General features: G+C 46.4%; 1 protein-coding gene across 5 annotated transcripts in view; it reads left to right on the top strand.

Moving 5' to 3' along the window:
- Window positions 1–12735, top strand: part of NEK7 (NIMA related kinase 7) — a 144314-nt gene that overhangs the window by 56975 nt on the left and 74604 nt on the right. For all 5 annotated transcript variants that reach the window (XM_055418968.2, XM_088845221.1, XM_088845220.1 and 2 more), the window contains one exon: window positions 2045–2129. In XM_055418968.2, coding sequence (XP_055274943.1) covers window positions 2073–2129 — 57 coding nt within the window. In that variant the 5' untranslated portion in view covers window positions 2045–2072. The remainder of the gene's footprint in view (window positions 1–2044; window positions 2130–12735) is intronic.

Raw genomic sequence — 12735 nt, 5'->3', positions numbered from 1 at the left:
GTGTTGCTGCTGCTGCTGCTAAGTCACTCCAGTCGTGTCCGACGCTGTGTGACCCCATAGACAGAAGCCCACCAGGCTCCCCTGTCCCTGGGATTCTCCAGGCAAGAACACTGGAGTGGGTTGCCATTTCCTTCTCCAATATGTGAAAGTGAAAAGTGAAAGTGAAGTCGGTCAGTCATGTCCGACCCTTAGCGACCCCACCGACTGCAGCCCACCAGGCTCCTCCATCCATGGGATTTTCTAGGCAAGAGTACTGGAGTGGCTTGCCATTGCCTTCTCCGATCTTACATGATACTTGATGGTAAAAGACTGAATGCCTTTGTCCTCAGATAGGAACAAGAAAAGGACGTCTTTGATTCTGTTCATTGTACTGGCGGTTAAAGCCATTGCAATAAGACAAGAATTTACAAAATACATATATATACTTGAACCATTAAGTGAGCTTAGCAGGTTTGTAAGATAAAGGTCAATATACAGAAATCAGTTCTATTTCTGTACACTATCAGAATATTGAAATAAAACACTTATAGTATCAAGATATATTTAGGAAATAACCTGAAAAAAAGATGTGAAAGACCAGTTTGGAAAGTGAAAACCATTCTTGAAAGAAATTAAACCTATTAATAAGATATCCTATGTTTATGGGTTTGAAGACCCAATATTATTAAAACGAAAGGTCTCTCCAGATTGATCTATAGAGTTCTTGTAATCCTAATAAAAATCCCAGTAGTTTTTTTTTTTTTTTAAAGTAGAAACAAATAGTCTGGTTCTAAACTTCATATTGAAATAAGAAATATGATTAGGAATATATCTAGACTTTATACAACACCAGACATTAGTATAGTATATATACATGCAGTCATTTGATGTATGTTGAGGCTGGTATAGTGTAGTGAAATGTGGGAGGATAAAGGATAATCTTTGCAGTAAATGATTTGAAGTCAGTTGGATAGCCCTGTGGAAAAACAAGCTGAATATTGACTTCACCTTACACTGTACAAAACTTTAATTCCAGACCAATTGCAGATAGAAATATGAAAAGCAGAGCAATAAAGCTTATGTTGGAAGATAGCATATGAGAATTTAGAATAGGAAAATAATTCTTCAATATTTAAGCATTTTGTATACACAAGCGTTAACCGTAAAGGAAAAGATTGATTAATTAGAACATGTTAAATTTCAAAAGTTAACAAGTTAATTAAAAGATGCCATTGGGAGGGATTTTAAAAGACAAGTAACAGGATGGGAAAAATATTTACAATACAAATGACCCATGTCTAGAACCTCTTTATAGGTTTTTACAGTGTATGATGAAGTGAAAATGTGTTTTAGTTTCTCTGTCTGTTGATCCTAACGGACCCTAGTTTTTTAACCCACAGATTTTAGTTATAAAATTATACTTATGAAGAGCCTAGAGATACTTGGTGTTGTGTAGAATCAGAAGTGGCTTCTGGACACAGGTGTTTGCTATGTTTCCTGTATAGCTCAGCTTTTAAGCCGTGTGCGGGACTTGGCGTATGGTATTCAGCTTGTGTTTACTGAATTAATGGATGGACGCCTTATAATCACAAGGAAGGTCTGCATAAGTCCTCATATGAGGACTGGCCTTCTAAACTTAGGCCTGGAAATGACAGGAAGCAGTTTAGTTGGACCTGGAGAGCACAAGTGCTAATGTGTGGAATATGAGATGAGGTGCGTTTTGGGCACGTGGAGCATTGTTCATGACCACAGGAGGCTTTCCGTGGAGGTGGTCTTCTCATGTTGGGGGTGGTGGGGGGCTCTGTGACCTGTCAAAAGCAATGGAGAGGAGAGGATTTCACCGCACAGAACAGGGTTCTCTAACCTGGCAATGCTGCTTTTGAGAAAGTGAGTTGAGGCAGTGACTATTCGTGTTAGCCAAACAGAGAGCTTGGATTGAGCAAATGGCAGGGGAGAGTAGGGAAAGTCTTAATGGCCATTTGTGAAGCATTGGGCTCGTCTCAAGTGTGGATTGCGTTGTGGTAATGACTGCATTATATAAATTTTGACTTAACATTTTTTGCAGAGTTCAGAAGTTCCTGTTGCTTCAGACAATGGATGAGCAATCACAGGGAATGCAAGGACCACCTGTTCCTCAGTTCCAGCCACAGGTAACTTGTTCTAATAAACGCTGCCTTGAGAGAGAGAGTGTGTGTGTGTGCGTGCGTGTGTGTGTGTGCACATGTGTGCGTGTGCGTGCTCACAAGCGGATACAGGTACAGTGAGGAAGGAAGAAGAACCTGTACAGTTCCTTTAGGAAATAAGGTGCTGAACATGCTGATTATGAGTTTCCAAGCTTAAATCAGAATTGTTTCTAATATAAAATACTGTTTTAGAATATTTAGTTCTCATGGACATATATTCATATATTCAAAAAAAAAAAAAGGAAGCAGCTTTAGCTTTGGACTTGAATGACCTGCGGGCTTTGGGAGTTCCTGCTGGGCTCAGGGAGGAGCAGTGGCAAGGTGGTGCCCGTGTCCAGTGTGTCTCTGCTTCAGCCTGGGGTCTCACATTGCCCACAGTGCCGTCCGTCCGCGTGGCTCTTCTCGTCCTCTGGCCGGCTGTGTGTTTCTCCTGTTATGTAGTTGTTTGTTCTTTCGTACCATAAGGTGAAGCTAAAGGAAGGTTTCAGCAGAAGGTGTACACACACTATTGAAATGAATTACTTGGCATGCTGATTCCCTGTGGACGCGTGCCCTGAAGCCCCAGTGTATGATGACGTGTCTGAAATCACAGTCACCCCGGCACAGCTGTCATTCATAAACTCCGTGTTTCTCAGTTCGGTGTGGGAGGCGTTGTGCAACGTCCCAGGTTTACTCTGCTAGCTTTGTTCCAGTTCTGCCTGACAGTCTGGAAATGAACCCATCGGTGTTCTTTCGTGGTGTCTTTGGTATTGGTGTGAGGGGGAAGGTGGCCTCATGGAGTGAGTTTTGAAGTGTTCCTCCCTCTGCAGATTTTTGGAATAGTTTCAGGTGTTAACTCATCTCCAAATATTTGGTAGAATTTGCCTGCGAGGTCACCTGGTCCTGGACTTTTGTTTGTTGGGAGTTTTAAAATCACAGATTCAGTTTCAGTACTTGTAATTGGTCTTTTACAGATGTGCTTTGCAGTGAGTGAGATGAGTTTGGGAGGCTTGGGTTTGCACAGCTGCTTCCTTAGAGAGGTGCGCACTGTGAATTTCCAGGCAGGGTTAGTGTTTTCCAAACTTACTTGACTGTGGACTGTTTTGTAAGGACATCTATCGGCTTCTCTCAGAATCCGTGTCTGTTAGGCACAGCCCAGGAAATTCTGCCATCTTTTCTGCGAAGAATTGATGCTTTTGGACTGTGGTGCTGGAGAAGACTCTTTGAGAGTCCCTTGGACTGCACGGAGATCCAACCAGTCCATCCTAAAGGAGATCAGTCCTGGGTGTTCACTGGAAGGATTGATGCTGAAACTCCAGTCCTTTGGCCACCTGATGCGAAGAACTGACTCACTGGAAGAGACCCTGATGCTGGGAAAGATTGAAAGCAAAGGAGAAGGGGATGACAGAGGATGAGATGGCTGGATGGCATCACAGACTCAATGGACATGGGTTTGGGTGAGCTCCGGGAGTTGGTGATGGACAGGAAGGCCTGGCGTGCTGCGATTCGTGGGGTCACCAAGAGTCGGACACGACTGAGCGCCTCAGCTGAACTTTCTGGCTGTGTGACTCTGCTCATCTTGCGTGCTCCTCCCTCTCTCTCCCCAGAGTTTGAAATCTGCCCACCTTTCAAGGACCGTCTAAAACGCTGTCTTCACTGTGAAGCTTTTTCTGATTTTGTGGATGTCGTCCTTTTTCCTGGAGCCCTGACGGTGCACCCTTGGTAATGTCTCTTCTGGTGTTTCTGAGTCCTGCGTCACTTCACACGGACATAAAACCTCATCTTTCCTGTCAGGTTAGGATAGGAAACGTCTCTCCGAACCTTGAGGGTTTGCCCTTTGTCTGCTTTCTCTGGATACACTGTGACGCTGCAGGTCCCTCATTGCCGCAGTGGCTCAGGAAGGACCCCTGACCAAGCCCACCGGGGCCTGCAGGTGAGCGTGTGTCAGCTGGCCCTTGACCTGATTGAATTTTACGTTGTTTCCTCTGTTACACTTGTCTGAATGCTCTGTACTGTATTCACAAAAGAGACCCTTAAGAGCTTAAGTCAGGCCAGTATTTTAATTTCAAGAGGATTGTTTTTTCAAATCTACCATCTGTATTTTATATTATGGTCATAAAATATCCAAGATTATGGTATGCAGTTTCTACTAGATGCAGACGTATCGTCGTGCCAGTTTTACACACACACACACGGATATTGCTGTTTTGTATGTTGTTTCTGGGAGAGACGCCGGCCCCGGCGGCGCAGACGTGACGCGAGAGACGCCGGCCCCTGCGGCGCAGAGTTCCAAAGAATAGCAAGGAGAGATAAGAAAGACTTGCTCAGTGATCAGTGCAAAGAAATAGAGAAAAACAACAGAATGGGAAAAAAAAGAGACCTCTTCAAGAAAATTAGAGATTCCAAGGGAACATTTCATGCAAAGATGGGCTCCATAAAGGACAGGAATGGTATGGACCTAACAAGCAGAAGATATTAAGAAGAGGTGGCAGGAATACACAGAAGAACTGTACAAAAAAGATCTTCACGACCAAGATAGTCACGATAACATGATCACTGACCTAGAGCCAGACATCTTGGAATGTGAAGTCAAGTGGGCCTTAGAAAGCATCACTACGAACAAAGCTAGTGGAGGTGATGGAATTCCAGTTGAGCTATTTCAAGTCTTGAAAGATGATGCTGTGAAAGTGCTGCACTCAATATGCCAGCAGATTTGGAAAACTCAGCAGTGGCCACAGGACTGGAAAAGGTCAGTCTTCATTCCAATCCCAAAGAAAGGCAATGCCAAAGAATGCTCAAACTACCGCACAATTGCACTCAATCTCACACGCTAGTAAAGTCATGCTCAAAATTCTCCAAGCCAGGCTTCCGCAATATGTGAAGCGTGAACTTCCAGATGCTCAAGCAGGTTTTAGAAAAGGCAGAGGCACCAGAGATCAAATTGCCAACATCCTCTGGATCATGGAGAAAGCAAGAGAGTTCCAGAAAAACATCTATTTCTGCTTCATTGACTATGCCAAAACCTTTGACTGTGCGGATCACAATAAACTGTGGAACATTCTGAAAGAGATGGGAATCCCAGACCACCTGACCTGCCTCTTGAGAAACCTGTATGCAGGTCAGGAAGCAACAGTTAGAACTGGACATGGAACAACAGACTGGTTCCAAATAGGAAAAGGTGTACGTCAAGGTTGTATATTGTCACCCTGCTTATTTAACTTATATGCAGAGTACATCATGAGGAACACTGGGCTGGAAGAAGCACACGCTGGAATCAAGATTTCTGGGAGAAATATCAATAACCTTAGATATGCAGATGACACTACCCTTATGGCAGAAAGTGAAGAGGAACTCAAAAGCCTCTTGATGAAAGTGAAAGAGGAGAGTGAAAAGATTGGCTTGAAGCTCAACATTCAGAAAACAAAGATCATGGCATCTGGTCCCATCACTTCATGGGAAATAGATGGAAAAACAGTGGAAACAGTGTCAGACTTTATTTTTTTGGGCTCCAAAATCACTGCAGATGCTGATTGCAGCCATGAAATTAAAAGACGCTTGCTCCTTGGAAGGAAAGTTATGACCAACCTTGATAGTATATTAAAAAGCAGAGACATTACTTTGCCAACCAAGGTCCGTCTAGTCAAGGCAATGGTTTTTCCCGTGGTCATGTATGGATGTGAGAGTTGGACTGTGAAGAAGGCTGATCGCCGAAGAATCGATGCTTTTGAACTGTGGTGTTGGAGAAGACTCTTGAGAGTCCCTGATACTGCAAGGAGATCCAACCAGTCCATTCTAAAGGAGATCAATCCTGGATGTTCATTGGAGGGACTGATGCTGAAGCTGAAACTGCGATACTTTGGCCACCTCATGCAACGGGTTGACTCACTGGAAAAGACTCTGATGCTGGGAAAGGTTGGGGGCGGGAGGAGAAGGGGACGATGGAGAATGAGATGGCTGGATGGCATCACCGACTCTGTGGACATGAGTTTGAGTGTACTTCGGGAGTTGGTGATGGACAGGGAGGCCTGGCGTGCTGTGATTCATGGGGTCGCGGAGAGTCGGACACGACTGAGCGACTGAACTGAACTGAACTGATGTTGTTTCTGTGCAGACGGTAAAAGCAGCGCTACTAAGATTAGGTAGTTATGTCATAATTTTGAAATTCTGTTTTGAACAATTCCAGATTTCAAAGGAAAGGCAATGGAGCACTTTCATTTTTGCTGCTGCTGACTCACCAGCCCGGAGGCAAGGTTTCCTGGGACCCACGGCCGCCACGCAGCACGCGTCTAAAGCTGCGTCTGTGGCTCTGCGTCTGTTTGACAAGGTTCCCATCATCCTGCCTCTGCCCTGGGCAGAGGTACCCCCACTCTCCTGGGAAATAGGCCGGTGTCACCCACGCAGGCGGGGGGCGGCTGGGGGACCCCTGTCTCTGCATCCAGACTGATGGTGGGAGATTACCTGACAAGAGTTCACAAGCGTTTCTGCTGATTAAGTCTTTGAAAAATGTTACTGCTCTCAGGAGCAGGATTTTAAAAAGCTGGCAAAGGACAGCTTCTGCTCCAGGTTGACAACCTTGTTTTGTTTTGTTCCACACCATTGGCCCGAACAACGGGGTGATGAGGCAACAGACGGTTAGCTGAGCGACTCCTTCCGCTGTTGTGATGCTAATACGTGTCTGCACATAAACAGGAAACCGAGGGAGTCAGGTTTCTAGGTGTCAGATACCCATCCCTGTATGGCGCCCTGTGTATTCTCATTGTGTCTTTCTTTCCCTTGTTCAGGGATGAACTCTAACCCTGCAGTGCGCGCTGTGTGCTCTCATGTTTAGGGCCGTGTGAGTTCCTCTGTTTTTCATGCTTTAGGATGTGAGATTTATGGATCTCTATTAATTTTTTTTGTTGTTATTATTGTCATTCACTGAACTTAGGAAATTTTTTTTTTTTGTTTCTAGCAGCTTCCGTTTCCTTCCTGTTTTCCTTCTTTGACTCCTTCCAATAAACTCTCGAAAGTACCGACAGGATATTTTGACTAGATTTGCACGCTGTTATGTTCACGTTGCTTTTGGACTCTTGTTTTTGGAGCAACGAATTTATTATAGCTTAATTTTTAAAAATTGCAGACTGTATCATTGATGGTGACACAGAAATAGTAAGATATTTACATTTTAGTATGAGGCTGATTATAAACAATGGAAGTCTGCACCTAACATTTTGTGACTGTTTTGATTTCTGGTCATTGAAGAGCGCTCTGCTGCCTTCACTTTTTATCGTAAAGTTAAATATGAAACAGTTATAATCAGAGCACAATTTTAAGAATTCCTGGGTGTGTCTAGAGGGTGGATTTATTTTAATTATGATCATCACCAGGACTTAGGTCATGCCTACTATCTGTAAACTTGAAGATGTCTCTTGTAACCCTTTGGCTCCCTGTGAAGGTGGGAAAGCATCCCAGCGGTACAGGTAGGAAGAGGGGCCTTCCTCATTCTGGTTTCTGGGAAGGTCCGAGTGTCTTGTCTGGGAATAGTCAGTAAGCGGTGAGGTTGGCTGGCCGTCCCTTTAAGCTTCCCGGCTGGAACAGACCTCTTTGCCCCAAGGCCGCTGTTTCCCGGCATCCTTTCCCATGGAGGCTGCTGGTTCTCTGATGATAGTAATAATAAGCTGTGCACCATGAGAGTTGGGGGTCAGGGGGCCGCCTTTCCATCCACAGAGCCTCTTCCAGCCCGTGGCTCCTCCTTGATTTTGGGGTGACGGGGGTAAGCCCGCTTCCTCGAGGCTCTGCCTCCCGAAGGAAGGGCGCTCACCTTCCTTGTCGCTGTTGTCTCCCGACCTCCTTGTGAGCTCTCACACTAGCTGGATGCTTGATGCCGGCCCCGCCTTCTTCTCAGCATCATCTGGTTTTTGTCCAGGGCAGAAGCCCTGCTGCTGAGGGAGTTCTTCCAAGAGCACCCACCCTGCGCTGAACACCGTGAATGTGTGTTTCAGCTACAGTAAGTCCTGACACACAAACGAGTTCTGTTCCAAGGGTGCGTTCCTAAATCCAACAAAGTTAGCCTGGGTACCCAACTGACAGTCACCCGTATAGTACTGCACTGTAATGGGTTTATAATACTTTTCAGGCAGATAATGCATACCAACCAAACACAGAAAGTAAAGAAGTGTTTTTAAGCTTACAGTACAGGACCCTGAAAAGTACAGTGGTGCAGCGCAACAGCTGGCACACAGGGGCTGCATCCAGTGAGAAGGCAGGAGGAGTTACTGATGGAGGAGGGAGAGGGCGGGAGGTGGGAGAGCTGAAGGGTCAGCGACTGGAGACGGCGGGCAGGCTGCGATGCCGCTCATGCCTGACGTCCAAGGCACAGGTTCTGGTTCCTCGCTGGAACTGGAGGCTGGTTCTCATCTTGGAAAGTTTGCAACTTGAGGTTCGTGTGTGGGGGCTTTGCTGTATTCCTGACCCAAGCCGCAGGCCGCGTTATCGGTGGCACTTCACAAGCAAAGAGACCGAGGCTGAGACCGGTGATCTAACTCACCCTTGGTCATTTAGCCAGTAAGCAGTGGGGCTGGGATTGAAGCCGGGTCTGCCTTGCCCTTTGGTTTCACAGGAGAAGCGTCTCATCCATCTCTTGGCCAGTCTGATCATCTCGGTCCCCGTGAGTCTGATGTTTTCATAGTTCCCACAGCTCCTACTTTCAGGATGGCTTGCATTGTATTCTGCCCAAGACTGTCCTTTTGCCTGTGACTGTTAGCACCCTCCCTCTAGCTCTGCAGACAGGTGAATCACATATTTTATATGCAGACCGTTTTCACATTGTCTTGACTTTACTCCTAAAGTAGCTCTGGAATCTGCTAGTTTCCCACATCCCGACTGTGCCTGCTGTTAAGATTCCTGCCACCTTTTGCCTGAATTATTGTGGAACCTTCTGAACCAGTCTCTTTTCCTCTCATTTTGCCATTTCTAGTTCAGTCTTCACGCTGTACCAAGAGTCATCTTTCCAAAGTGTGCATTTTATCATTATTATTTATTGTTGCTTAGTCACCGAGTCGTGTCTGACTCTGCAACCTCATGGACTGTAGCCTGCCAGGCTCCTCTATTTCCCAGGCGGGAATCCTGGCGTGGGTTGCCATCCCTTCTCCAGGGGATCTTCTCGACCCAGGATTGAACCCTCATCTCCTGTGTGGCAGGTGGATTCTTCACCGCTGAGCCGCACTTCCTAGAAACGATGTCTGGACTTGAGGATGGATTCTGCATTTTCTTGTGCGATGTAGAGGGTCTTCCATCATAGGTCTCCTTTTCCTTCTCCAGCTGCATGTTGTGTCTTTCCCTATTTTGGACACAGATTCGGTAATAGCTTGCTTATATTGAGCTCCCTTTCAACTCCATATTTCAGGTACATTGATCACAGTCTCAGGAGCTGTTCAAGGAGATTTAGTCCCTAATGGACCATAATCATCATAAAGGCTCATTGTAATGTATGTGAGCTACATAGCAGAGGTCATAAGTGTTATCCGAGAGGAAGCATGTAATTTGGAAGACAGCAGAAAGATTACGCTCAGAAAAATAATGACTGCTGGGTAGTTTCCTACACTGATATGCTTCTAATAAATAAGAATATACTATACCAGCAGTGCAGTGTTCACTTCTGTGGCCCATACTTTATATTAATGAGTAATAGGTCATGGGTATCCAGGTATTTGTTGGGTGAATGAATTAATCTCTAAATGAAAGCTTAATTTTGATCAGTCTAATTATCTTAATATTATATGGATTTTAGTTATTGAAAGTTACTTTAGGAAAAGACTGTAGTAATGTAGATTAAAAAGAACTCTGTCAAATGAGAAGTGACATCAGAATATTTAAAGCTTGATTGAGTTTTGAATTTAGATTGGTTGTTCATACTTAACGTATTTAGGGCTAGATGTTTCTCAGCTTTTAAAGGAAATCCTTGAGAAATTTAGATGATTTTTAAAAGAGTGGGACTACAGTAAGGGTTCTCTCATCTGCTGTCTTGGAAATTTCTGTTTGAATAGTCTGATGTGTTCAAAGATGATGTTGTTGTGGTTGCTCAGTCGTGTCTGACTCTTTGTGACTCCCTGGACTGCAGCACACCAGGCTCCTCTGTCCTCCACTGTCTCCCAGAGTTTGCTTAAATTCATGGCCATTGAATCAGTGGTGCCATCCAACCATCTCATCCTCTGCTGCCCTCTTCTCCTCCTGCCCTCAATCTTTCCCAGCATCAGGGTCTTTTCCAGTGAGTCTGCTCTTCACATCAGGTGGCCAAAGTACTAGAGCTTCACAATCAGTCCTTCTAATGAATGTTCGGGGTTGGTTTCCTTTAGGATTGACTGGTTCAAAGATGGGGTATACATTAATCAAAATAGTTTCCCAGTTCTATTTGGAACTGCATTCAGAGCCTGAAATGTAGTTTTAATAAATACAGTGATGAAAATTATTCCATTTTTGAGGATGAATTTGATACTTGGAATATTTAGAAATCCTTTGGAGCCAAGTTTGTACTTGGTGAAAAAAGTAAATTGTCTTGGTATTCTTCTTTCAATCAAAAGAAGATCTCTTCTTAAGCAAGACCAGTAGTTTTCATGGTTCACAAACTGATTACAACCCAAGGAGGGATTTCAAATGGATTTTCAGTATCAGAAGCCTTTCTGGAAATAAGTCCACATGCTCCCATGGTGCCTGTTTGAAGGGCAGCATTGAATGTATAGAATCTAGTATGTTTGTTAGAAATCAGTTGTATCATTTCCCCTTTAGGATTCCTTTACATTTTGTCTCCCTTTATACGGTTATGTGAATATTGTGACTTTTTCACGTAACTGTGGGTATGCGTTACACACCTCTCTGACAAAGTGTTCATAAAACAAATGTTGTCCTGATTTTGAAGTTTGGATGAGTACTTCTTTTTCCAGGAATGCTGGTATGCGCTGCATTTAGTTATGCCTTCTTTTTCTCCCTTGAGCGGATCTCGTTCAGTGCAGCGGAACAGGGAGGTGGAATAGGAGGACTTCCTAGGAGAGTTCTGACGGGGTACCCAGTTGAGGGTCAGGGAGCACACAGGATCAGCGAAAGCCCGCCCCAGCTCCCAGCGCCGGCGGAGGGGGAGGCGGGACGGGGGGCTGAGTGGCCCCGTGACGAGCAGAGCGGGCTGTGCTCGGCGCCGCGCGGACCCCGGCGTTTACGGGGGCCCCGTCTCGGGGAGCAGGAGGACACAGAAGGGCTGGGCGTTTAGCGGGGTGGCTTAGGGCCTGAGCCCTGGCGTTGGACTGCCCGTGTAAGTGCTTGGGTTCCCCGCCTTCCTGGCTGCGTGCTGGAGGGCAGGTTACTGAACACCTGCGCCTCGCTCTTCCGCCCTGTGGGCCAGGGGAGCACCGGTTTTTCCGGAGTCCGGGTCGTGGAGCCTGCGGGCGCTGAGCCCGGCACGTGGCCAGCGCTCGGAGGCCGGGGCGAGATGCTGGCTCTCAGTGGGCGAGGACGCGTGCGGCACGGACGCCGCAGCGCTGCAGGCGCGCAGGTCTCTCCGTGTGCCCGCCTCTGTGTTGTGTTCCATCCTCTGTCACACCTCTGTTACCAGCACACCCCAGTCTGCGGCTTCCCTCTCCCGTCCATGTGCTCAAGCCCCGAGCCCGGGATCCGGCCTTGGCGGCCCTCTCCCCCCGCCCTCGTGTTCAGTTCTCGCAGTCCGAGCCCTCGGGGTACACCTGGGGTCGCATCCTGGCCCGCCCGCTGCGTGGGCCTTGCTGTCACCGGCCCATAGGGCCAGGCCCTCCGTGCTCTACCCGCCCTGCCCCTGTCTGGCTCTCCTCTCTCCCTGCCTCTCCCCGCTGGGTCAGGGTCCTGAGTTCCCAGCCTCTCTGCTGGAGACCCACACCCCACACCCATGCTGTCAGCGTGCTCACCTCAGACCCTGGTCCTTACCCGCGACCCCAGTGTTCTCCACCCTCCAGCCAGTGTTCTTCCGACACCCCCAGCTCCTTCCTCCCTGAAGACGTTTCCCCCAGGGCTGCTTTCGGCACTTTCTTTTCTTTCTGGTCTTTTAATCTCAACTACAATGTCACCTCCTCTGCAAGGTCATCCCAGTATCACCCAATCCAAAATAACCATTGTTCATTTTCCATTGTATCACTGTATTTTATTTCTCTGCATAGTACTAAAATATTAGATACTAATCTTGCTGCTGCTGCTAAGTCACTTCAGTTGTGTCCGACCCTGACAACCCCATAGACAGCAGCCCACCAGGCTCCTCTGTCCCTGGGATTCTCCAGGCAAGAGTACTGGAGTGAGTTGCCATTTCCTTCTCCCAGATACTGATATTGCTTATTGCCTTTTTACTGTTTTTGTATTACATGTTTGTTTAAGCCCGTCCTCTATTAATAACTGTGGAATAAAGGAATAAATTGAAGAAAACGTCTTCCATTTGTCTCTGTCGCAGTGAAAGGCTTCTGCTCGCAGTGTTGGATTTCACCAGCTGCAGCTGCTGGTGCTCACAGGGCCAGTGGGAGCGTCTCTGTCATTACCCGGGTCCTGAAATGCCAGGAGAGGTAGCCGGTATTTTTGGTTACATAGTTTGGATATAGTAATTATCATG

Source organism: Moschus berezovskii, chromosome 17, assembly GCF_049115385.1.
Source record: "Moschus berezovskii isolate FMDL1 chromosome 17, NW_MosBer_1.0, whole genome shotgun sequence".
Lineage (NCBI taxonomy): Eukaryota > Metazoa > Chordata > Mammalia > Artiodactyla > Moschidae > Moschus > Moschus berezovskii.
This window is presented reverse-complemented; position numbering and strand designations above follow the sequence as displayed.